The sequence below is a fragment of the Myotis yumanensis genome, unplaced genomic scaffold (assembly GCF_028538775.1).
Source record: "Myotis yumanensis isolate MYYU_CA2020_CCGP unplaced genomic scaffold, mMyoYum1.0.hap1 SCAF_7, whole genome shotgun sequence".
NCBI lineage: Eukaryota > Metazoa > Chordata > Mammalia > Chiroptera > Vespertilionidae > Myotis > Myotis yumanensis.
Window position 1 is genome coordinate 44,134,777 of NW_027223758.1, and position 24,643 is coordinate 44,159,419.

Genomic DNA, 24,643 nt, shown 5'->3' on the forward strand with positions numbered 1-24,643 from the left:
TGCTGGGGTGCCTGGCCAGCCTGGGTGAGAGGCTGATGGCTGTTTGCATGCTGGCCAAGCCCCCCAGCAGGGACCCTTACCCCAGGAAGGTGTGGTCATCCTGGGTGAGGGGCTGATGGCTGTTTGCAGGCTGTCCACAGCCCCCAGCCACCCAAGCTCCCAATGGAGGCTGGCTGGAAGCAGGTATCTGGGATTTATTTATCTTCTATAATTGAAACTTTGTTGCCTTTTGCAGAGGCCACAGCTGGACAGGGCAAGCAGGAAGCTTGGCTTCCTCCACTGCCAGGGCAACCAAGCCTCCTGCTTGCTCCAGCTCCGTGGCTGCCGGCCACCATCTTTGTTGGGTTAATTTGCATATAGTCACTCTGATTGGATGGTGGGCGTGGCTTGGGCATAGCGAAGGTACAGTCAATTAGCATCTTTGTCTTTTATTAGTGTAGATATTTTAAAGACTACTGACTGCTCAAGCCATTAGTTTAGAACAATTCACTCAGTTGCGTAATCCACACCCATCTTCCTACTTGGTTATTACTAATACTAAATAATAAAAGGCTAATATGCAAATTGTCCCCTCCGGAGTTCAACAGGGAGACCAGGAGTTCGATTGCTCGCTATGACGTGCACTGAACACCAGGGGGCGGCGTGGAACATGGCGCGTGACCAGGGGCAGCGGCAGGGTGCTGAGGGAGCGAGGGAAGGAGGAGGAGGGGAGGCTCAGAGACTGGGAACCTGATTGGCCCTGATCACCAGGCCTAGGGACCCTACCCGCGTATGAAATTTCATGCACCAGACCTCTAGTGTCTTATAAAATGGAAACAAAATTTCTGCTTTTGATTCATTTCCCTAAGGCCTATCTTTCATCTAAAAAGCACATACTTATAAAAAAGAGAAATCAAGCTAAATTGATTGAATTGGATCCCATAAAACCATTCTTATTACTACCCAGGATCTTGGCTCTTTTGGCTTTTAAGTAGTCAATCAATTTATTTTCAGTCTCTTAAAAGCTTAAAAGATAACTTGAAATATATATTTTTCAGAATGTTCTTTATTCTATGAGCATACTGTTATGTCACTCTCTCATCTTCAGCATGCCTTCCATCTTCCAGCACACAATAAGCAATAGTTTTGTGTCCATTATCCTCTTAGGCAGGCCACAAAGAGCAAAACTCCTATATTTCACCAAACCTAAAATCTCCATAAAATGTAAATCCCATTATTGTTTATATATCACTTAAAAAAACTCTTGCCAATTTAAATGATGCAATGCTTTCTTATTCATTAGCTTATGGTTTTTTAAAAAACTCTTGCAGACACAGACATATTTGCTTCACATTCCTATTTGAACCGAGCAACCTGCCTTCCTAGTTCTTTGTCAAAAGGTAAGGTTTTCATTATGGGTATACAATGTATGGTGCTAAGAAAATACAGAATAAGTAGAAACATAATAACATCAGCAAAACAAACAAAAACATATTGTTAGTATTTGAAAATAAATTTAGTTAAAGCAACTACTACTATTTCTCAAAAGCAAAGCAGTTGCTTAAATGAACACATGCCTCTTTCTAACAAAAAATGTGCTTAATTCAGAATATTTTATGAAAAAAAGCATGAATGAATATTTAACGACAAAATTTTAAATCATCACCAAATGCACATGTGACTTTTAAGCTTTACTAACTGCATTAATATCCTCTGTAATTATTTTATAGGACTAACTTTCCATGATATTTTATTGATATTTTGAGGTAATTGTTGCTTAAAACATTTAAATATTGTTAGTGAAGAAGGAAGGAAGGAAGGAAGGAAGGAAGGAAGGAAGGAAGGAAGGAAGGAAGGAAGGAAGGGAGGAAGGAAGAATTATTCTTAAGATAAAGCATTCAAGTTCACATTCTGCCATTCTGAAGGTAGGTAGGGCTAGATCAAAAAAAGGAACCACCAAAAAAATTAGATTTTATTAGGAGTTTATTTTGTGGGTGATCCCTGGATGAGGCATTTAAAAATCTAGAGCAACATTTTACTCTGACACTATGTGACCATGTTTCTTCAACTGGAAAATGCAGCATTGGATTCAATTTTTAAAAGAGATTTTTTAAAAGATCATCTGTGCCTTAGCCGGTTTGACTCAGTAGATAGAACGTTGGCCTGCGGACCAAAGGGTCCCAGGTTCAATTCTGGTCAAGGGCATGTACCTGGGTTGCAGGCCCTGGTCAGAGTGTGTGCAGGAGGCAACCAAGTATGAGAAATATCTCACATCAATATTTCTCTCTCTGTCTTTCCCTCTCTCTTCCATTCTCTCTAAAAAAAATCAGTGGAAAAATATCCTCGAGTGGGGATTAAAAAAAAAAAAAAAGACCGTCTATGATATAAACTAAATACACAAATACTGATCTGACACAGTGCCCTGAGATCTCTTGTTGAAGGTTGTTTATGATAGTTTCTTGGAAAAATCACTATTGCCTTTGTACTTGGGAATTTTCTTTTTAAGGAAGAAAACAAAAAAGCTTAGACTTCAGTTGTATGTATAGTATGAAAGAGAACGTGAACCCTCTCTTAATTATCATGACATCTTTTCAAATGAACAAACATCCCTAAAGACAAGGGGACCATGCTGATAAACAGTAGACATATTTAGAGTCAGCCTTGCTCAGAGTACAGTGGCTTTCTTAATCAGCACACTGACTTCCTTCACTATCTCTGAAGCATCTAGCATCTTCTTACGTTCTTTACCCAAGTTGTTAGAAGTGACATGAAGGCCAAGAACTACAGAACAAAAGAAAAATCCCCCTTATTCTTCCCCTTAATTCTTTTCTACCATTTTATGAATTGAGGAATCTACCCACCAGCCATCAATGTCAGTCATCTTTTGGAATCTTGATATATATGCTGCTGGCTAACCAATTTTCCTGCCATTACTTTTCAGCCCCTGAGTTTTGAAAGCAAGAAAAGCTACACCTTAAAAGTGGAGGGAGCCAATCCTCACCTAGAGATGCGGTTTCTGAACCTGGGCCCCTTTCAGGACACAACCACAGTGCACATCAGTGTGGAAGATGTGGATGAGCCCCCTGTATTTGAACCTGGCTTTTATTTTGTGGAGGTACCTGAAGATGTGACTATTGGAACAACCATACAGATCATTTCTGCCAAGGACCCAGATGTGACCAACAACTCAATAAGGTTTTGCCACAGATTATACCTTTCATGGAATCTTCCCTTCCCCAGCATCAAATTTTCTAACACTTTTCCCCTTTGCTTTTTCTATCTCTGGAGACTCTCCTGACTCTTTAAATTCGTTCTGTTTAAATAACATAGTCTTTTCATGTTATTTAGAAGTGAAGTATCATATCTACAACTTAGTGTCAAATGGTTCAGCAACACGCATGGGAGTGCGCGCATGCGAGTGCGCGAGCGCGCGCGCGCACACACATGTTAGTTCTCAATCCTAGCCCTACTGACATTTTGGGATGGGTAATTCTTTGTCATGGGGCTGCCCTGTGCATTGTACAATGTTTAGCAGCATCTCTGGCCTCTCACCACCAAATGCCAGTAGCACCCTGAGTTGTAACAACTTAAAACGTCCCCAGATATTGCCAAATGTCCCTGAGGAGAGTGGGGTACAAAATTTCCCCAAGTTGAGAATTACTAATTCAGATAAAGCACATACAGATACATAGGTGTCAAAACATTAAAAACTGCCGAATCTTAGTGGTGAATATAAAGGTAATCATTGCACGTTCTTTTGACTTTGATGAACCTTTGACTTTTTTACTTTAAAAAATGAGAAAAAAAATAACGTATATGATATATATTTCCATATACAATAGAAAAAACACACATAGAAACTATTAGTGTTCTCATTGGTTTCAATGCCATGTAGACTGGTCAGAGAGGGCTTTCTACTGCACGCCCACGTATCCGTCTCTCCAAAATGTGGTTTGAACTTAAAAATTCCAAACAAGATGCTTCCCCCTCAAGAAGGGGCAGGACAGGAGAGCTGCTCTTACAGTCATGGCCATTTCCCAACAACTCTGTAGCCAAAGTGCAAACAGCTGGTGGACAGGTTGACACCTCAACCTTCCAGAGCAACTGCCAAGCCTCTGAAGCGTGACACAAAAGATCAGGATTCCAAAGCCATTTGAGGCCACCTGTCATGTTAAATGTTGGAAGTCACACAAATGGATCTGAGGCTTTATAGTGCAGATAACACATTTTAAACACTCCCTAATGTATTGAATGCCTTTTCTGTCAGCTACTTCCCTCACCTGGTACTATTTTGTATGAAAAGAAAATGTGCTTTTGCAGCTTAACAAAGATGTTTCTCCCCTGAGAATAACTATACTGGGGGAAATTTGCTTTCTCAACCAATTAGTAAACAATTTATATTTTTAGGCATTAAAATGGCTAAAACAATTTTTTTGAATTATGGTATTTGATTTTTAGAAGTAAACTAATATTTATGAGTTATAACAACTTCATATGAGTGATATTTCTACCTAAAGCTTTTAAAATGTACAACAGGATGGAAAGAAGTTAGTGAAACCATGTCATCCCCAAAACAATCATAATATAAATGAAACTGATTCTATTATAAATGCATATTTTCACAAGCCAAATACATATATATATACACATATATGTCTTCTGATTAATTAATTAATCTATTCATATCGAAGAAGATACTATAGGGAAAACTTTAGAGAATAAAACTTTATTGGAGGAGGGGGTTGGAATAAACACAAGTTTGAAAAAAAATCAGATCTCATTACTACGAGTCAACTAGACTACTCAGTGGATATTTCCACATGTCCTTTCCAGATTGACTCTGGACTCCTACATGGTAAGCACTGGAAATATGGTTTTGTTAGGAGTCACATTCCTAAATGACAAGAGACTGAATGCTGTCAGGAAATACACACATGCACAAATCCTAGAGTGAATGTGCATTTTTCAGGACTAAAGTTGTTATCTCAAGACATCTAGGAAGGAAAGAGAAACAGCAGGACTAGATCCACTAACTGGCATGGAGCAAATGAGGTACAAAATGAAGGAATCCTACCTGGCTAACAGAGTGCTGCTTCACATGATGGACCACTGAGAGCCACCCGTTGGCCAGCATGACACACAGTTAATATCATGGAAGTCCATAATGAAATGCCTGTCTATTCTAACAGATCCCAACCAGAAGAAATACAAGAGTCACCAGGCCAGAGGCACAGAGCAGAGTCCACTGAGCTTCTTCTGTGGTGGGACTCTAGGTCTTGAGAGCAAAACTGGCAAGAACAAGGCAACAGCCATAGGCTTGAGGTTAATAGACAAGGATTCAGGCACAGCAGCAAAGCAGATTCCACTTATCAGAACCAGTTGCAAAGAAGGAGCAGAGTTCATACTGCTAGATAGAGGGTCCCTGACTCTTTATACTATCCCCCAGGAACAAAGAATGGTCATGGACCCAAGCAGAAAATCAAGGGTCCTGGACTCTCATAGGGAAAAGCACCTAAAAGTCTACTGTCTGGCTATCATTTAATTAAAACATTTGGGAATTACTTTCCTATGTTATCTTTCCCCAAATTGTTCATTTATCCTTATTTTTCTTATAGAAGTTATCTTGTTTTGAAATAATTTGCCTATGTTATCTGCTGCTTGGCTATCTAATTCATCTTCTGCATTTTTATTACAAACTAGAGGCCTGGTGCACAAATTCGTGCACCAGTGGGGTCCCTCAGCCTGGCCTGCGGGATTGGGCTGAAACCAGCTCTCTGACATCCCCTGAGGGGTCCTGGATTGCTAGAGGGTACAGGCCAGGCTGAGGGACCCCACAGGTGCACGATCAGGGCCGGGGAGGGATGCGGGATGTTGGCCAGCCGGGGAGGGACCGCAGGAGGGCTCCGGGCATGTCTGGCCTGTTCGCTCAGTCCCGATCAGCCGGACCCCAGCAGCAAGCTAACCTACTGGTCGGAGCGTCTGCCCCCTGGTGGTCAGTGCATGTCATAGAGAGCGGTTGAGCAGCCTTAGCATATCATTAGCATATTACACTTTGATTGGTTGAACGGACGACAGGACACTTAGCATATTAGGCTTTTATTATATAGGGTAGATTATATTTATAGTACTAAAAAGAAAATATATATTAAATTACCCAAAAACCAACATATTACCTAAGGTTTTAATGTTATGAACAAATAGCTATTTAACTTTTTTAAAAGATTATTAGGGCTTTTATAATCTCCTTTTGAAGAAGCTTGTGGTGTGTTCAGGCATATAAACTAGTCATTATTTACTAATAAACCCCTAAACTAGACTCCACATTTAGTTAAATGTACATGAAAAATACAATATTTGGATTTCCTGAGATTTCAGTAATTGCTCAAGGAATTTCTGGCAAGCAGGAAATTGAACCATTTGCAACTGAAATAGGCTTCTGCTGTGTGAGAACAGCCAGCCCTCCGGTGCCATCCTGGAGTGTGTGTGGATTAGTGAGCCTGCCCATGATTCCCTGCCTCCAAACTGCTTCCAAATCCAGTGAATGTCCTGAGCCAAGCCAGAAAGCAGGGAGCCCAAAGAACACCAGTCATTGTTTGCTCAAGAGAGTTGTGTATGTGTATATGGTGCTCATTCTTCCCATAATAGGTGAGAATATTATGATTGGAGAAAGGAAAACCACGTGCATAATTCACTAGTGTGTCCCAACTTCCTCATTTTCCATCTGTATCTACACCTTTTGTTTGTTCTCCTGTCTCCTGAAATTTAGCCCAGTATCATGTTCAGAGTTATGGATGCCATCATGCCATCATTGACTCAATTCAGGCAGGGTTGGAGAAGTCGGGAAGGGACTACCTTGATGAGGTATCTTCCACTCAGTGTCATGAAGCAGGACTGCCATGGGCTCTTTCAGTTAGTTATTTCTGCCACTCCATCTCCCACACCATATGTGACATTTGCCAGGGCTTCATAAGTCTGAGTGCAGAAAGCTGGTCATCAGAGGCTGCTCTCCCTAGGCATCATGCCTACAGCCTGGAGAGCTGCCATCAGGGTTGTGGCTCTGTGAGCCAAATGGCTGCTTTACTCACGTGTGGGGAGTGAAAGAAAAGACTGTCATGAGCCAACCAATATTTTTTTCATAAGACAAATTCAACTCTTAAAATAGCTGGTAAACCTTATTTTTTTAAATATATATTTATTGAATTTTAGAGAGACAGGAAGGGAAAGGGATAGACAGATAGAAACATCAATGAGAGAGGAAGTCATCGATTAGCTGCCTCTTACAAAGCCCCCACTGGGGATTGAGCCTGCAACCTGGGCATGTGCCCTGACCAGGAATCGAACCAACGACCTCTTGGTTCCTTGGTTGACACTCAAGCACTGAACCACACCAGCCTGGCAAACTGGTAAACTTTAAAACTAAATCACTAATTATACCTAGAAAAAAATGCTCCAGTTAATTTTAAATGAACTTTGTAGGCATATGTTTGTTCTTTATTAAAAAGTCAACTGTTTCCTATCATGGCTTAATCTATCCTCAAGAAGAGATCAGGTTTTGTTTCCTCAAACAGTATCATTAGTTCCATTTGCAGGAAGGCAGCATGGTCTGGTAGTTAGGAGCAGGAACCTGAAACTCAACTGCCTACTCTTGATTCCCAGCTGTGAGACCTAGGACAAGGGACTTAACCTCTCCATGTCTCAGTCTTCTCATCTGTAAAATGGGGATGATAATAGTACCTACCTCATAGGGTTACTGTAAGGATTAAATGAGTCAATATAAGTAAAGTGTATAGAGTGAATGCCTGACTACAATGGCATTCATTAAATAGGGTCACAAGCAGAAAAAGATGTTAATTTGCTTCCTTAAATCTCCCAATTCTTGGACAGCTATAACTGAAATGATTCCAACTTCTCTAGCTCTTAGTGGTCACCTTTCCCTTTAATTCATAATTCTCTGAACAGCCATCCTGCAGGAAAAAATACATATTTGAACCACAACGTTTTACCAAATAATACATACACATGCATATTCCATATATTTATTTACATATATTTGGGACAAAAGTCTGACCATCAATATTTACTCTTACTACATGTGAGAGTATGGGATGCATACATATTATTTCATTTTCTTTCAACACGAGTCATAATCCACCATATTAACTTAACTAACCTGCAGTCTGAAAAACAATGCACTAAAGAAACTGCTTATTCCCATCAAAATTCAGTTTCCCAGTTACCCTATTGCTGGCAACTTTAAATAGAATTTTGAACCCAATACATTAGTGTGTGTGTGTGTGTGTGTGTATGTGTGTGTGTGTGTGTGTGTGTGTTTTCAAGTCTTACTTCTACAAATTACTGTGTAACTGTCTGAAAATTACTTACCTTTTGAAAGTCTTAGTTTTCTCTAATAAGTGAAATAATACCTACCTCCTAGAGATGTAAGAATTTAAAAAGATGCTATAAAATGCCTGGTCTTCAATAATGGCAGCTATTGTAATGGCAGCTATTAGCAAGGACTACATTAGGTTCTCAAGGATGGATCTCAATCATGGCTACATATCACAATCTCTTATGAGGATTTTAAACATACAGATGCCTGAAACTTCCTCCACACTTACTGAATCCCCCAAGATGGGAACCAAGTAAGATGATGCAGGTGAGATAACAAAAGGAGTTGGACTGCCAAATCATTTTCAACAGGAATTATAGAACTTACCCAGTAGCAAGGTTAATAATTACTCAAAGGATACAGACAACAGCAAAATGCAAGCCAAGCATTCTTTCTTTGGAAAGGTCTGAAACCATCAGGCACAAGTGCCTATAAATATCCTTCTTTTCCAGTGTAAGGATACATGTTGGTCCACACTGAACAGGAAAGGTATAAGCAATGGATGTTGCTATTCAGTGCACTGCCTGAACAGAAGGAGCCATCTTGGACAAGAAACATCTGTTTTTTAGATCCCATTAATTACATAACTCACATGATATTTTCCAGCAAGCTGTGCCCCATAAATTCATAAATTCCAGGCTTACTTACAATAAGCAACCTAAACAGACCTGATCTTTCCTGTTAAAAACATTCCACAGATAAAGACTCTTCAGTGAGTAAACGCATTATTGTGTTTGCCAACAGGTCAGTCATTAGCATGTTTATAAAGGACCTGATGCAAATCTCTTCTTTTCAATAGTTGATATTAATTACAGGGAATCGAATCACTGAACTATATGTTTTCCAGCTCCAATTTAGCATTTCAGAACTTATTTGAATAAAATTCATTTTGAACAAATATACACAGGGGCTGTTATTCAGAGTGTCCCAAAAAGCCTTGGGCAGTTCTCAGCTTTAAATAGTTGAAATTGATCTTTAAATAGCTTACAACTGCCCTAAGGTTTAGCACCGCGTTCTATTTCACTTTGTGAATCAGGAAATTAAAGCAGTAATAGTTTGTTGGGGTTTTTTTTACTGGGGGGAGAGGAGGGGTTGGGGAGGGCAGTACATAATAAAACAGTAAATTCAGTCTTCCAAGTGTCTTCCACTTCAGAACTAGTGGCTTCATGTTTCATATGGTACTCACTCAGTTCTCTCATGTAATATGCTGTTAGTATATCTATCCAAACGCAATGATGTGTTTAATCTGTGGGGGTTTTTTGCAGATATTCCATTGACAGAAACAGTGACCCTGGAAGATTCTTCTATGTCGATATTACAACAGGTGCCCTAATGACCGCAAGACCCCTTGACCGGGAAGAGTTTTCTTGGCATAATATCACTATCCTTGCTATGGAAATGAGTAAGTAACACAATAAATTGGCCTCTATATAGTGACAAATATAAGCAATGTAGAATGTGGAAGTTTCTAGAGCTGTTGGAATAAGAACTGTATTACTAGGTGTACCAGTTAATAATGCGGATTTTTTTCAATAGATGGAGTTACACATATGTTGATATATATGCAATTTGATATGTATGCTATTTTGTTGTATTGACAGCAAGCTTCAAAACTTCATATGTCAAATTTGCTGAAGGGGTTAACATCATAGGTATTTTTACACTTAAAAATGTCGAATTTCGTGCGAAAAAAAAGAGCATTTGCGGGAAGTTTTAATTCATTACTTTATTTTGAAGAAAAGTACTGCTTAAAGTTATTGTATACTTCGGGAAGCTTATGGTGAACATGCTCCATCTCAAGATACTTGTGAATGCTGGTTTAAACGCTTTAAAAGTGATGATTTCTATGTGAAAGACAAAGAATGTCCAGGTCAACCGAAAAAGTTTGAAGACCAACAATTATAAGCATTATTGGATGAAGATGAGTGTCAAACTCAAAAACAACTTGCAGAAAGATTAAACGTTGCTCAGCAAACAATTTCTGATCATTTACAAGCAACAGGAAAGATTTTAAAGGAAAGAAAATGGGTGCCACATCAACTGAACGAAAGACAAATGGAAAACCGAAAAGTCATCAGTAAAATGTTGCTTCAATGGCAAGAAAGAAAGTCTTTTTTGCATCGAATTGTGACTGGCGATGAAAAGTGGATTTATTTTGAGAATCCCAATTGCACAACATCATGGTTGATCCAGGTCAACCATCAACATTGACTGCAAGGAAAGAAGACAATGCTCTGCGTTTGGTGGGATCAGAAAGGTGTGGTGTATTATGAGCTTCTAAAACCAGGTAAAACCGTTAATACTGATCACTACTGACAACAAATAATCAATCTGAACCATGCTTTGATCGTGAAACGACCAGAATGTGCCAGAAGACACGGCAAAGTAATTTTGCTTCATGATAACGCACCATCACACACTTCAAAACCAGTTAAAGACACGTTAAAATATCTTGCCTGGGAAGTATTAACCCACCTGCCATATTCACCAGACCTTGCTCCTTCAGATTACCACTTGTTCCGATCAATGGCACACACACTTTCTGAGCAGCACTTCAAAACGTACAAAGAATTGGAAAATTGGGTCTCTGAATGGTTTGCCTCAAAACAAGAAGAGTTCTATTGGGAAGGTATCCACAAATTACCTGAAAGATGGGGTAAATATGTAGCTAGCGATGGACAATACTTTGAATAAAACACTTCTGATGTTTCTCTTGAAATTATCGTGTTTTCTTTGATTACAAAATCTGCCATTATTAACCAGTACACCTAGTATTTATAGGAAGAAACAAATATCATCATAGTTCATACAAGTGAGTGAATGTAATTAGTTCAAATACTTATTCAGCATCTGCTGTAAAGCTAGTCCTGGCTAGAGATTTTTTTTTTTTTAAAGGCATAGCCCAACTGGTGTGGCTCAGTGGTTGTACACTGACCTATGAGCCAGGAAGTCATGGTTCGATTCCCAATCAGGGCACATGCCAGGGTTGCATGCTTGATCCCCAGTAGGAGGCATGCAGGAGTCAGCTGGTCAATAATTCTCTCTCATCACTGATGTTTCTCTCTCTCTCCCCCTTCCTCTCTGAAATCAATAAAAATACATTTTTTAAAAAAGCATGTAAAAGCAGTAAAAAAAAAAAAAAACCAGCATCCTTAAACCGAGAAGCAAGATTCATATGAGGAAAAGGGACAGTTCCTGAAAAATCTGAAAGGCTTTCAGTCTTTGACAAGATTGGTAATGCATAAAAAATAGAAAATATTATTACTGAATGAAAGGAAGCCTTTATAACATATGAACCTTATTATACACATACATGCATACAAGAATTTCAGACATCCTATATAATAAAGAGATAATATGCAAATTAACCCTCACACTGTCACAAGATGGCTGCGCCCACAGTGGAGGTGGGTTTCCTGTAACACAGTGGTTCTAAACCTTGGCTGCACATTAGAATCACCTGGGAATCTTTTTAAAATCCTGATTTCTGGGCCTCATCCTCCGGAAATTCTGTTTCTTTGTTACTAATGTTGTGGCCCCACCCCATAACAAAGAAACAGAATTTCCGGAGGATGAGGCCCAAAAATCAGGATTTTAACAAGATTCCCAGGTGATTCTAATGTGCAGCCAAGGTTGAGAACCACTGCTGTAACACAAGATGGCTGCACCCACAGCGGAGGCAGGGTTCCCATAATGAGCCATAACGAGCGATCAGCAGGGACCTGAGGTTGTGTGGCACCGGGCCAGGGCAGGGGACCTCAGGCTGCTCGCCCCCACCCCCAGCATGGCGGGGCTTGACAGGAGACCTCAGGCCATGCCTCCCAGCCTGGGGCCGGGCTGGGGGACCTGAGGGTGCACCAGCCGCCCGGCAGGGCTTGATGAGGGTGGGGCCAGCCAGATCTGGGTCTCACGCAATTTCAAGGCGCGCACAGGTGGGCGGGGACTTGACTCTGGGTCCCGTGGCGCACCCCAGACTCTGACAGGAGAAAAATTTCATATATGTTTTACTAATTTTCTTTCATCTCTGACACTTCTATTATAGAGAAAGGGCAAATAGCAATATTAAAATATTTCCTCTAATTAACTCCCTTTTAATGTGCATGAATTTCGTGCACCAGGCCACTAGGCTGCCTACTGCATGCCCCCTTACTGGGGATCGAGCCTGCAACCTGGGCATGTTCCCTGACCGAGAATCAAACCCTGACCTCCTGGTTCATAGGTTGAAGCTCAACCACTGACCTATGCCGGTAGGCAATTGGTACTCTTTTTTCAAGAATTCTACTTCTAATAATTATCTTAAGAGAGTAATCATATATATCAACAAAGATTTATACATTGAAATGTCTACTACATTATTATTTAAAATTAGGATTATCTTAATATCTAATAATAGTTTGATTAAATAAATTATGGTACAACCATACAGTAAAATGAAATTATCCCTGGCCAGGTGGCTCAGTCACTAAGTCATTTGGAGCATCGTCCTGTATACCAAAGGTTTCGGGTTCAATCCCAGGTCAGGGCACATATCCAGCTGTGGGTTCAATCCTTGGTTAGGGCACGTACAGGAGACAATCAATGTTTCTCTTTCTGTTTCGCTCTCTCTCCCCCTTCCTCTCTAAAGTCAATGAAAACATATCCTCAGAAAAATAAAAGTAAATAAAACTACCATGTAGATTTTTTTTTATTGCTTAAAGTATTACAAAGGGTATTACATATGTGTCCTTTTTTTCTTCCCCACCCTTGACAATCCCTTGTTCCCCCCTACCCCCCAGTGTCTTATGTCCATTGGTTATGCTTATATGCATGCATACAAGTCATTCGGTTGATCTCTTAACGCCCTCCCTCCTGCCCCCCAACCCTCCCTGGCCTTCCCACTACAGTTTGACAATCAGTTTGAGGAAGCTCTGCTTCTGTATCTATTATTGTTCAAAAGTTTATAATGGTCTTTATTATCCATGAATGAGTGAGATCATGTGGTATTTTTCCTTCATTTGACTGGCTTATTCCACTTAGCATAATGCTCTCCAGTTCCATCCATGCCGTTGCAAATGGTAAGAGTTCCTTCTTTTTTACAGCAGCATAGTATTCCATCGAGTAGATGTACCACCGTTTTCTAATCCATTCATCTACTGATGGGCACTTAGGCTGTTTCCAGATCTTAGTTATGGTGAATTGTGCTGCTATGAACATACGGGTGCACATATCCTTTCTGATTGGTGTTTCTGGTTTCTTGGGATATATTCCTAGAAGTGGGATCACAGGGTCAAATGGGAGTTCCATTTTTAGTTTTTTGAGGAAACTCCATACTGTCTTCCGTAGTGGCTACACCAGTCTGCATTCCTACCAGCAGTGCACGAGTGTTCCTTTTTCTCCACATCCTCTCCAGCACTTGTTTGTTGATTTGTTGATGATAGCCATTCTGACAGGTCTGAGATGGTACCTCATTGTTGTTTTGATTTGCATTTCTCGGATGATTAGTGACTTTGAGCATGTTTTCATGTCTCTTGGCTTTCTGAATGTCCTCTTTTGAAAGGTGTCTATTTAGATCCTTTGCCCATTTTTTGATTGGATTGTTTATCTTCTTTTTGTTAAGTTGTATGAGTTCCCTATAAATTTTGGAGATTAGGCCCTTATCAGTTATGAGGTTGGCAAATATGTTTTCCCACGCAGTGGGTTTTCTTGTTGTTTTGTTGATGGTTTCTTTTGCTGTGCAGAAACTTTTTATTTTGATGTAGTCCCATTTGTTCATTTTCTCTTTAGTTTCAACTGCCCTAGGAGCTGTATCAGTGAAGAAATTGCTTCGGCATATGTCTGAGATTTTGTTGCCTTTGGATTCTTCTAGAATTTTTATGGTTTCCTGTCGTACATTTAAGTCCTTTATCCATTTTGAGTTTATTCTTGTGTATGGTGTAAGTTGGTGGTCTAGTTTCATTTTCTTGCATATATCTGTCCAATTTTCCCAACACCATTTATTGAAGAGACTATCTTGGCTCCATTGTATGTTCTTGCCTCCTTTGTCAAATATTAATTGAGCATATTGGTTCGGGCTGATTTCTGGGCTCTCTATTCTATTTCATTGATCTATATGTCTGTTCTTGTGCCAGTACCAGGCAGTTTTGAGAACAGTGGCTTTGTAATACAGCTTGATATCTGGTATTGAGATCCCACCTACTTTGTTCTTTCTCAGGATCGCTGCAGCTATTCGGGGTCTTTTTTTATTCCAGATGAATTTTTGGAGAGTTCGTTCTAGACCTGTGAAGTAGGCCGTTGGTATTTTAATGGGAAGTGCGTTGAATTTATAGATTGCTTTGGGTAGTATGGACATTTTAAGGATGTTGATTCTACCAATCCATGAATACGGTATGTTCTTCCATCTGTTTATGTCATCCTCTATCTCTTTTTTCAACGTCCTGTAGTTTTCTGAGTAGAGGTCTTTTACCTCTTTAGTTAAGTATATTCCTAGGTAGCTTAATATTTTTGGTGCGATGGTAAATGGGATTGTTTTTATAATCTCTCTTTCTGAAAATTCACTATTGGTGTATAGAAATGCCTCAGATTTCTTGGGGTTAATTTTGTATCCTGCTATATTGCCAAATTCATGTATTAAGTCTAGTAGTTTTTTGATGGAATCTCTAGGGGTTTGTATGTATAATATCATGTCGTCTGCAAATAAGGACAGTTTTACTTCCTCTTTTCCAATTTGGATGCCTTTTATTTCTTCTTCTTGTCTAATTGCAATGGCTAATACTTCCAGGACTATCTTGAACAGGAGTGGTGAGAGTGGGCATCCCTGTCTTGTTCCTGTTCTTAGGGGAAATGGTATTAGTTTTTGTCCATTGAGTATGATGTTGGCTGTGGGCCTGTCATATATGGCTTTTATTATGTTGAGGTATGATCCTTCTATTCCCACCTTGCTGAGAGTTTTTATCAAAAATGGGTGTTGGATTTTGTCAAATGCTTTTTCTGCATCAATTGATATGACCATGTGGTTTTTTTCTTTCAATTTGTTTATGTGATGTATCACGTTTATTGATTTACGGATATTGTACCATCCTTGGATCCCTGGGATAAATCCTATTTGGTCATGGTGTATGATCTTTCTGATGTACTGCTGGATCCGATTTGCTAAGATTTTGTTGAGGATTTTGGCATCTATGTTCATGAGGGATATTGGCCTGTAATTCTCTTTCATTGTGTTGTCTTGACCTGGTTTTGGTATTAGGGTGATGCTGGCTTCATAGAATGAGCTTGGAAGTGTTCCTTCCTCTTGAATTTTTTGTAGTAGTCTGAGGTGGATAGGTTTTAGTTCTTCCTTGAATGTTTGGTAAAACTCCCCTGTGAAGCCGTCTGGTCCTGGGCTTTTGTTTGCTGGGAGCTTTTTGATGACTGCTTCAATTTCTTCCATAGTTATTGGCCTATTGAGATTTTTAGATTCTTCCTGATTGAGTGCTGCAATGTTGTATTTTTCTAGGAATTTGTCAATTTCCTCCAGGTTGTCTAGTTTGTTGGAGTAGAGCTGTCCGTAGTATTTTTTAACAATCATTTGTATTTCTGTGGGGTCTGTTGTTATTTCGCCTCTATCGTTTCTGATTTTGTTTATTTGGGTCCTCTCTCTTTGCTTCTTGGTGAGCCTGTCTAGAGGTTTGTCAATCTTGTTTATCCTTTCAAAGAACCAGCTCTTGGTTTCATTGATTTTCTGTATTGTTTTTTTGGTCTCTATGTCATTGATTTCTGCTCTAATCTTTATTATCTCCTTCCTTCTGCTCACTCTGGGGTTTTCTTGTTGCTCTCTAATTCTTTGAGTTGTAGAGTTAGATGATTTACTACCATTTTTTCTTGTTTTCTGAGATAGGCCTGTAGAGTTATAAACTTCCCTCTCAGGACTGCTTTCATTGTGTCCCATAGGTTTTGGATTGTTGTGTTTTCATTGTCATTAGTTTCCAGGATGCTTTTAATTTCTTCTTTGATCTCATTGGTAACCCAATCAATATTTAATAACATGCTATTCAGCTTCCAAGTGTTTGAGTATTTTGGGTTGTTTTTATTGTAGTTTATTTCTAATATTATGCCATCGTGGTCTGAGAAGATGCTTTTTATGATTTCAATCTTCTTGAATTTGGGGAGACTTTGCTTGTGACCCAATATGTGGTCTATTTTTGAATATGTCCCATGAGCACTTGAGTAGAATGTATATTCGCGGCTTTGGCGTGAAGTGTTCTGAAGATGTCTATTAAGTCCATCTGATCTAGTGAGTCATTTAGGATTGCTGTTTCTTTGCTGATTGTTTGTCTACAGGACTTAGCCAGTGATGTCAGTGGTGTATTAAAGTCCCCTACTATGATTGTATTGTTGTCGATCTCTCCTTTGATATCATCCAGGAGTTTTTTTTATGTATTTGGGTGCTCCTGCATTGGGTGAATATATGTTTACCAGGGTTATATCTTCTTGTTGTATTGACCCCTTTAGTATTATGATGTGGCCTTCCTTACCTCTTGTTATGGCCTTCACTTTGAGGTCTATTTTGTCCGATATAAGTATTGCTACCCCAGCTTTCTTTTCCTCTCCATTTGCCTGAAAGATATTTTTCCATCCCTTCACTTTCAGTCTGTGTGAGTCCCTTCTAATGAGGTGGATCTCTTGTAGACAGCAGATGTATGGCTCATGTTTTTTTATCCATTCAGCCACTCGATGTCTTTTGGTTGGAGCATTTAGTCCGTTTACGTTTAAAGTTATTATTGAAAGGTACTTGTTTGTAGCCATTTCTTTTTTTGTGTGGCTGTTTTCTTTCTGAGCTTTTTATTTCTTCTTTTTACACCAGTCCCTTTAGCATTTCTTGCATGGCTGGCTTGGTGGTGATAAACTCCCTTAGCCTTTTTTTGTCTGTGAAGCTTCTTATTTCCCCTTCAATTTTGAATGATAGCCTTGCTGGGTAGAGTATTCTTGGATTCAGTCCTTTGCTTTGCATCACTTTGTAGGTTTCCATCCATTCTTTTCTGGCCTGATGTGTTTCTGTTGAGAAATCATTTGATAATCTAATGGGAGATCCCTTGTATGTAACTTTCCATCTCTCTCTTGTAGCCTGTAAGATTCTCTCTTTGTCCTGAACATTTGCCATGGTAATTATGATGTGTCTTGGTGTGGGTCTTTTCGGGTTCACCTTGTTTGGGCCTCGCTGTGCTTGTGTGACTTTTTTCTTCCCCACCTCAGGGAAGTTTTCTGATATTATTTCTTCGAGTAGGTTTTCTAATCCTTGTTCCCCTTTCTGTTGTTCTGGCACCCCTATTATTCGTATGTTGTTTCGCTTCATGTCGTCCCAAAGCTCCCTTAGGCTCTCCTCCTGTCTTTTAATTTTTTTCTCCAATTGCAGTACAGTTTGGGTGTGTTTTGCTTCCTTGTCTTCTAATTCACTAATTCGGTCCTCCGCTTCTCCTAGTCTACTGTTGATGCTTTCAATGGTGTTTTTTATTGCAGCTATATCGCTCTTCATTTCTTCTTGGGTCTTCCATAAGTTATTGATTTTTTCATCTGTTTCTTCTTGCTTCTTGCATAAGTAGTTGATTTTTTCATCTGTTTCTCCTTGCTTGCTGCATATGTTGTTGTTTTTTTCCTCCATCCGGTGTATGCACGCTAGGACCCTTATTCTGAATTCTTTTTCTGTCATGTTGCATGCCTCTGTCTCACTTAGCTGCTTTTCTGGCGAGTCCTCCTTTTCTTTCCTTTTGGGGTTTCTTTGCCTACCCATGTTTGATCTCACTGACATATCTAGATGTTGTGTCATTCAGTGGCTGCTCCCTGGGTGGCAGTGGCTCCTTGGGCTGTGGTTGCTCCTTGGGTGGTTGCGGTAGCAGCTGCTCCTCTGTTGGCAGCAGCTCCTCTGGTGGGTGCTGTTCACAGCTGTGGTGGCTCTTCTGGCTGGTGGGGGGAGTCTTCACGTACAGCTGCTGTTCCTCAGACAGAGGGTGTGGTGATCAGGAGGCTGCTGTTGCTTGGATCTTTGTGGGAAGTCTAACCTTTCCGTGTTGAGAAGCAGGGCTCGTCTGAGTTCATGTAGTCGCTCTGCTTGAGAGTCGTTGCCTCCGGGTTAGTAGCCGATCTCTGGATACCGGTAACAGCCACTCAAGATGGCGCGGTCTCGCGGCTGAGCCGGCTCCCCGGGGGAGGTTTCAGCCTCAATCTCTAACCGTCCCCTTTTTCTAGGAGTTCTCTGTCTTTCCTGGCTGCAGACTGTCTCTCAGCTGAATCTCCTCTGCTTATTCGGGCTGTATGTTACCCGTTTCAGCTGCTCGCCCTTATCTGCTCCAGGACAAAGCACCGACACGTCCGTCTAAACCTCCACCATTTTTCCCCCCTTCCCATGTAGATATTAACACCTGGGCTCAAAGCATATTTCAATGACACAAGATAATCTTAACCTAAAATACTAAAGTTCTGAATCCAACTTTTTTATATCATTTGACTACTGTATGTATGTATGTGTGTGTGTTGTGTCCACATTTTTGGACACATATGCAATTTTATATGTATCATAATAATGAATATGTCTGATAAGGACTGTTGATCATATTTATCCTTGTGTTTCTCTGGAATTTTCATTATAAAAAAGTTCTACAGTTTAATTTAAAAATTTTCAATATGTCCACATTTTTGGTCAAGCAATAGAAATATTTAGGGGGGAAACACAGTAAAGCATAAGTATTTTTAAGAAAGAAAAAATGAACCAGAAAAATAAGGCATTCTGAGATTTAATAATTTACTAAGAATAATTTATGTGTCTTATAATTTCTATTTTGTCTTCTTGGGGTGGAGAACAAAACAAAAAAAGACAGGAGGGGAACTACTGGGTCCATGAAATTGCCGCTGTGTGGCAATGCCACGCAAAAGACAGACCAAAAAGACATTTCCCATGAATGACAATGAGTAACATCTTCTGCCCCAGCCAAAGATATGGATTTAGGGTATGTTTGATCCTGTAATATCCCCCTAGACTCTAAGCAGAAATAAACATGTAGTGTTATCTTTATTCCTGTGAATAACTTGAAATCTTCTGAAATATAATTCAAAAAATAGATAATTTCACGGGAATAAAGCCAAGCCACGTAGTATACCTCCAATTAGAAATGGGCTACTTCCAAGACCAGACACAGAACAGACCTCCTTTAATTCCATAACCTGATATCTGAGCCAAGTAAGATGTTCAAAACCTTTTAAAGACTCATTTTGTGGTACCTGCTTCCCCTGGAGTCTGGCCCTTCCCCTCAGCCTGATACCACACTCTCTCTCAAACATACACTCTCTCTGTCCATGCCTGTATTCTAGCCACTCTTACTAGGTAACACATGCAATCTCTGCTTGTGCTGCCATTTCCACATACTTTATCCATTCCTTTAAAAACCAGGCCGAAGGGAAATACCTAACTGGCAACAAGCGCTTTCTTGCACTACTAACATTTACCTTTGGTTTTCTTTGTGTTCTCTTTAGACAATCCCTCCCAGGTTGGAAGTGTTTCCGTCACAATCAAAGTCTTAGATGTGAACGACAATGCTCCAGAGTTCCCCAGATTCTACGAAGCCTTTGTCTGTGAGAATGCCAAATCGGGGCAGGTAAGGCAGCCTCTGAGGCACCTTGGTTCACTCCCCAATGTAGAAATGACTTACAGATAACCAAACCGGCCATCAAGTTTAGACTCCAGATCCCCCAACTTCTATATATCATGCTGCAACACTTTATTAGTTAAGACAACTGTATTTGGAGTCTCCATTACATTTTATGATCTAAAGACTGCTTTGATGATGGTTTGATTCTCGGGCTAGCCTGTGATAAGCTATCTCCCCATGCTGTAACTGAAGTGTATAGACCAACTGTAATAACATGAGCTCTGGGTCCTGGAAGTGAGAGACCATGAAGATCAGAAGAAAGAAGAGTCTTCTCTTTTCCTCGGGTTAGCACTAATCCCTAAAAATGGTTACAGTAGGAAAATCATATTTTTTATATCGTCCCACCCCATTTCTTAATTTCTAGCAACAGGTACCCTTGTTTCGGGGCTGCCTGCCAGATTTTCAGAATGCTTTGTGACCTAGAATTATCTATTCCCTCTCCTCCCTCAATTAAAACACTCATTTTGTTAGCACTGTTCATGTCGGGCAAATTTTGAGATAAAATTAATCCGAATAGGCAAATTTCTACTTTATTTGAAATAACTTTAGGAGAAAATTATGTACTTTTTAAACCTGCTTTTAAACATACATTAATATTTTGTTGATCAAATTCCAAGTGGTATAGCTGAGAAACATCTGAAACTCTGCTTAGAGTGGTCATGTATTAATTTATGTGTAGGGGAGTCGCCCACCTGAACCCATCCCTCCATACCTCAGATCATAGGCCATCTCCCCCTTCTGCTCCTGCTTTGTAAGATGCTTTCCTCCTCTACTTATGACCCAACAGATTCCCTAACAGTCCTATTTCCCTGTGGAGGACATTCTGTGGCCCTATGGATTCTGATGGTGGGGTGCAAACGGGTCAGGATAGTTTCAGAATGAAAGTTTGTGACATGCATGTCGATAAGATGAATTCATACTTTGGCAATTCAGGACTTTCAACTGTAATGCAGTTTTTGTTTTCACTTCTCTCATTTTCCTGCATCATCACCTCCAGCATCCTGTGGCAAAGAGATACTATATCTGTACAACCCAAGTTTGTATTAGCTTCCTAACCTCACCAAAGACTGACGCACATCTCTACCATTCTACTAAGAGCAAAAAGTGATTTCCATACCCCTGGGGGGAAAATGTGTCCTATAGTTAATTTGATCTAAATTATTTCATCCATTGATTCTGTGTCCATGGTCTATAGCACTTCTGAAATTTTTTCAACAAGTCTAGGATAATTCTACTTCCACATGTATTGAATTTCTGGTCTAAAAAGACCAGAAATATTATGGGACTAATAAAAGTTACAATGAAGACTTTATAGCATAACAAATGATCCATATTATTATAAGAAAGGAGGTATAAAGACTACATATACATCCTTGAAGTTATGTAAAATTATGTCTGTTATGAATAAAGATTGAGAGACAAGATACAAAAATAACAATAGTTACTATGTGCAGATGGGTTTTGAGTGAGGGGGTTTGGGTCTTTATGTTAATAAGTTTTGTTTTATAATTTATTATAAAAACAATGTACAAAATCTTATATGGTAAGATTATACTATAATATGACAAATGTATAATACTTTAAGTTACAATATGACAAGAGGCTAATTCTTTTTTTTTTTAATTTATTGATTTCAGAGAGGAAGAGAAAGGGAGACAGATAGAAACATCAATGATGAGAGAGAATCATTGATGGGCTGCCTCCTGCACACCCCCTACTGGGGATCGAGCCCGCAACCTGGGCATGTGCCCTTGGCCAGAATCAAACCTGGGACCTTTTAGTCCACAGACCGATGCTCTATCCACTGAGCCAAATCAGCTAGGGCTCAAGAGGCTAATTCTTAACCCTATATAATAAAAGGGTAATATGCTAATTGACCCTAACAGCAGAACTACTGGGAATGACTGGTCACTATGACACACACTGACCACCAGGGGGCAGATGCTCAATGCAGGAGCTGCCCCCTGGTGGTCAGTGCGCTCCCACAGGGGGAGCTCTGCTCAGCCACAAGCCAGGCTGACGGCTGCCAGCAAAGCAGTGGTGGTGGGAGCCTCTCCCGCCTCCTCAGCAGTGCTAAGGATGTCCAACTGCAGCTTAGGCCTGCTCCCCGCTGGCAAGTGGACATCCCCCGAGGGCTCCCGGGCTGCCAGAGGGATGTCTGACTGCCCGCTTAGGCCCGATCCCCTGGGGAACAGGTCTAAGCCAGCAGGTGGACATCCCCTGAGAGGTCCCAGACTGCAAGAGGGCACAGGCCGGGCTGAGTGATGCCCCCCCCCCCCGCCCAGTGCACAAATTTTTGTGCACCGGGCCTCTAGTCTATAATAAAAGACAATGATAAGTAGCATAGTAAATTAAACCCCTCTCCTTCCAAAAATGAAACATTCCTTTCTTAAAGGGCTTCAGAATAGAAGTTGCATTCTGACAGGTTAATAGCACTTTAACTACCTCTCTCATTTTAGCACACAAACACATATCCCTTTCTACAACTCTAAACATAGCTTTCAATGGTCTATTATAAAGTCCTTTGAAGCAAAGTTTATCTGTGACTTAAAATTCAGGTGATGAGCCACAAATCTGTCATATCTGTCATCTTTAGCCCAAAATAATGAAAATCCTACCCTTTGATTTTGGCTCTGAGACATATTTTGAAGAATTTTGAAAGCACACAGGCCAGGAGGTATGTCTGGTTTATAAAGAATCAGCCTCCTTGAGTTAGACTTGGACACTGTCTTCAGGTCTGCATCTGCCAAGTTGGGATATGTGCTTTCCTCTTAGTGAGCAGCCATGAAGGAAGCCCATGAAGAAATCAGATGACATACTTGGTGAAGGCTGAGGGCAGAATGAAACCTGCTGAGCAGAATATTGCATGGAGAGTGGAGGGCAGGAGAGCAGGCCATGATGCTCCTCACACTCAGTGAGGCAGTGTCTTTGCTCACTTACTCTTTAAAGCCCTGTAATCAACCAGTCCTACGCCTCAGGCCCCCATCTCATCAATATATATACACGACTTCACAGATCAGATGTTCTGAAATGACTTTCCAACTACATTTACCAAGTTATACATACCACCTATTTATAACATGCATCGACAAATATGTTATATGTCTTTATATGTTTGGCACTATAGACAAGATGGAATGTACAGGATTTGTCTGGGCAGGGATGGGGCAATAGGGTGACCTGTGTATGTGAGCAGCACTGATACCAGGCTAGACTGTGGGGCAAGTTTATCTTTAGTACTCTCCTGACCCCTCTCCTTTATTGCAGCAACATTCCCCCAATTTTTAGATTCAACGGAGGCCAGTTACCAGTTGGATTCACCAGGAGACATATACTGAGACTGTGTTTTAGTATAAAATGCTTTTTAAGGAATTCCCCTGGGCCAAAGCCTGTGGAAGGGAAGGTCTTTGGCAAGACTTGGCAAAAAGAGAGGTCCAGTTGCAATGCAGACCCACTGACAGCCTTGAATGACTTCATGTTGCTTTAGCTCTAGAGTTTTCCCGAGTTGATATGGGTTGGTCAGGCCTTTCTACTATTGCATCAGTCACTGGATGTGGATTCCCCTAACCGTGGTTGGCAAACCGCAGCTCATGAGCTACATGTGGCTCTTTGGCCCCTTCAGTGTGGCTCTTCCACAAAATATCACGTGGGGGCGCGCACGTACAGTGCGAATGAAACTTCGTGGCCCATGTGCAGAAGTCGGTATTTTGTGGAAGAGCCGGTATTGTGTGGAAGAGCCACACTCAAGGGGCCAAAGAGCCACATGTGGCTCTCGAGCCGCGGTTTGCCGACCACTGCCCTAGAAGATTGTGGTGATCAGGGATAGGTGGCTCTCAGGAACTGAGACAGTCCCCAAAGAGACAGACAGGTGAAGGCTGGGGCACCAAGTCCTTCACAGAAAGGAAATCTGAGCAGCACACTGTCCACAAAAAGTCCCCTTGCTGGAGCTTCCCTGTTATTTAAACTTCAGCCTACTATGAGGGTAGCATTTGCTCCCTTAACTTACAGCTGAAGAAATGAAGACTAAGCAAGCCCACCTGGCCCCGGCTGACCTTTGCTGTTCTTGTTTCTACCCTGGCAGAAACACTGCTGGCTTTTAACAGCAGGAACATCATGTCTACAGGATCAGGCCCATGTGGGGTGGGAGGAGTCTTTACTATTGGTTGATAGAGAAGCAAACACATAGGAAGAAGAACACCCATTCAACACCCTTCCCATATCCCTCAAGTCAGCCCGCCAATGGTTCAACCGTGCATTTCACACTGCTTTCTTAGTAGCTTTTTCATCATGGTCTTCATAAGGCAACTTACTACTTTGAAAAGCATTGTGGAAAAGACAAAGTTTTGGCCAAAGAACTCCAGAGGAAGCCACTCCACCTCTTCCTCTTCTCAGCCCCAAGATTTGCTTCTATAAATATATCCCACACTGGAGGTCTAAACCTTGTCAGCTCCCCTTCCTACCACCAAAGAGTGACTGCCCTATGACACATTAATCTGACATAGCCAATGTTTATGTTTATGTTTACTTCCCTTCTAGGTGTTGGTCACTTTTAAATAAGAATCTCTCAAAGATAACAACTTGACCCTGAAATATTAACCCCAAAATGGGGTTAAGTCAG

At 40.6% G+C, this 24,643-nt stretch overlaps 1 protein-coding gene across 2 annotated transcripts in view; it reads left to right on the forward strand.

Moving 5' to 3' along the window:
* The window catches only part of CDH20 (cadherin 20), a 206,940-nt gene that overhangs the window by 170,268 nt on the left and 12,029 nt on the right, over positions 1-24,643 (forward strand). For both annotated transcript variants that reach the window (XM_070420392.1, XM_070420391.1), the window contains 3 exons: positions 2,921-3,174; positions 9,634-9,770; positions 19,850-19,971. In XM_070420392.1, the coding sequence (XP_070276493.1) occupies positions 2,921-3,174; positions 9,634-9,770; positions 19,850-19,971 (513 nt within the window). The remainder of the gene's footprint in view (positions 1-2,920; positions 3,175-9,633; positions 9,771-19,849; positions 19,972-24,643) is intronic.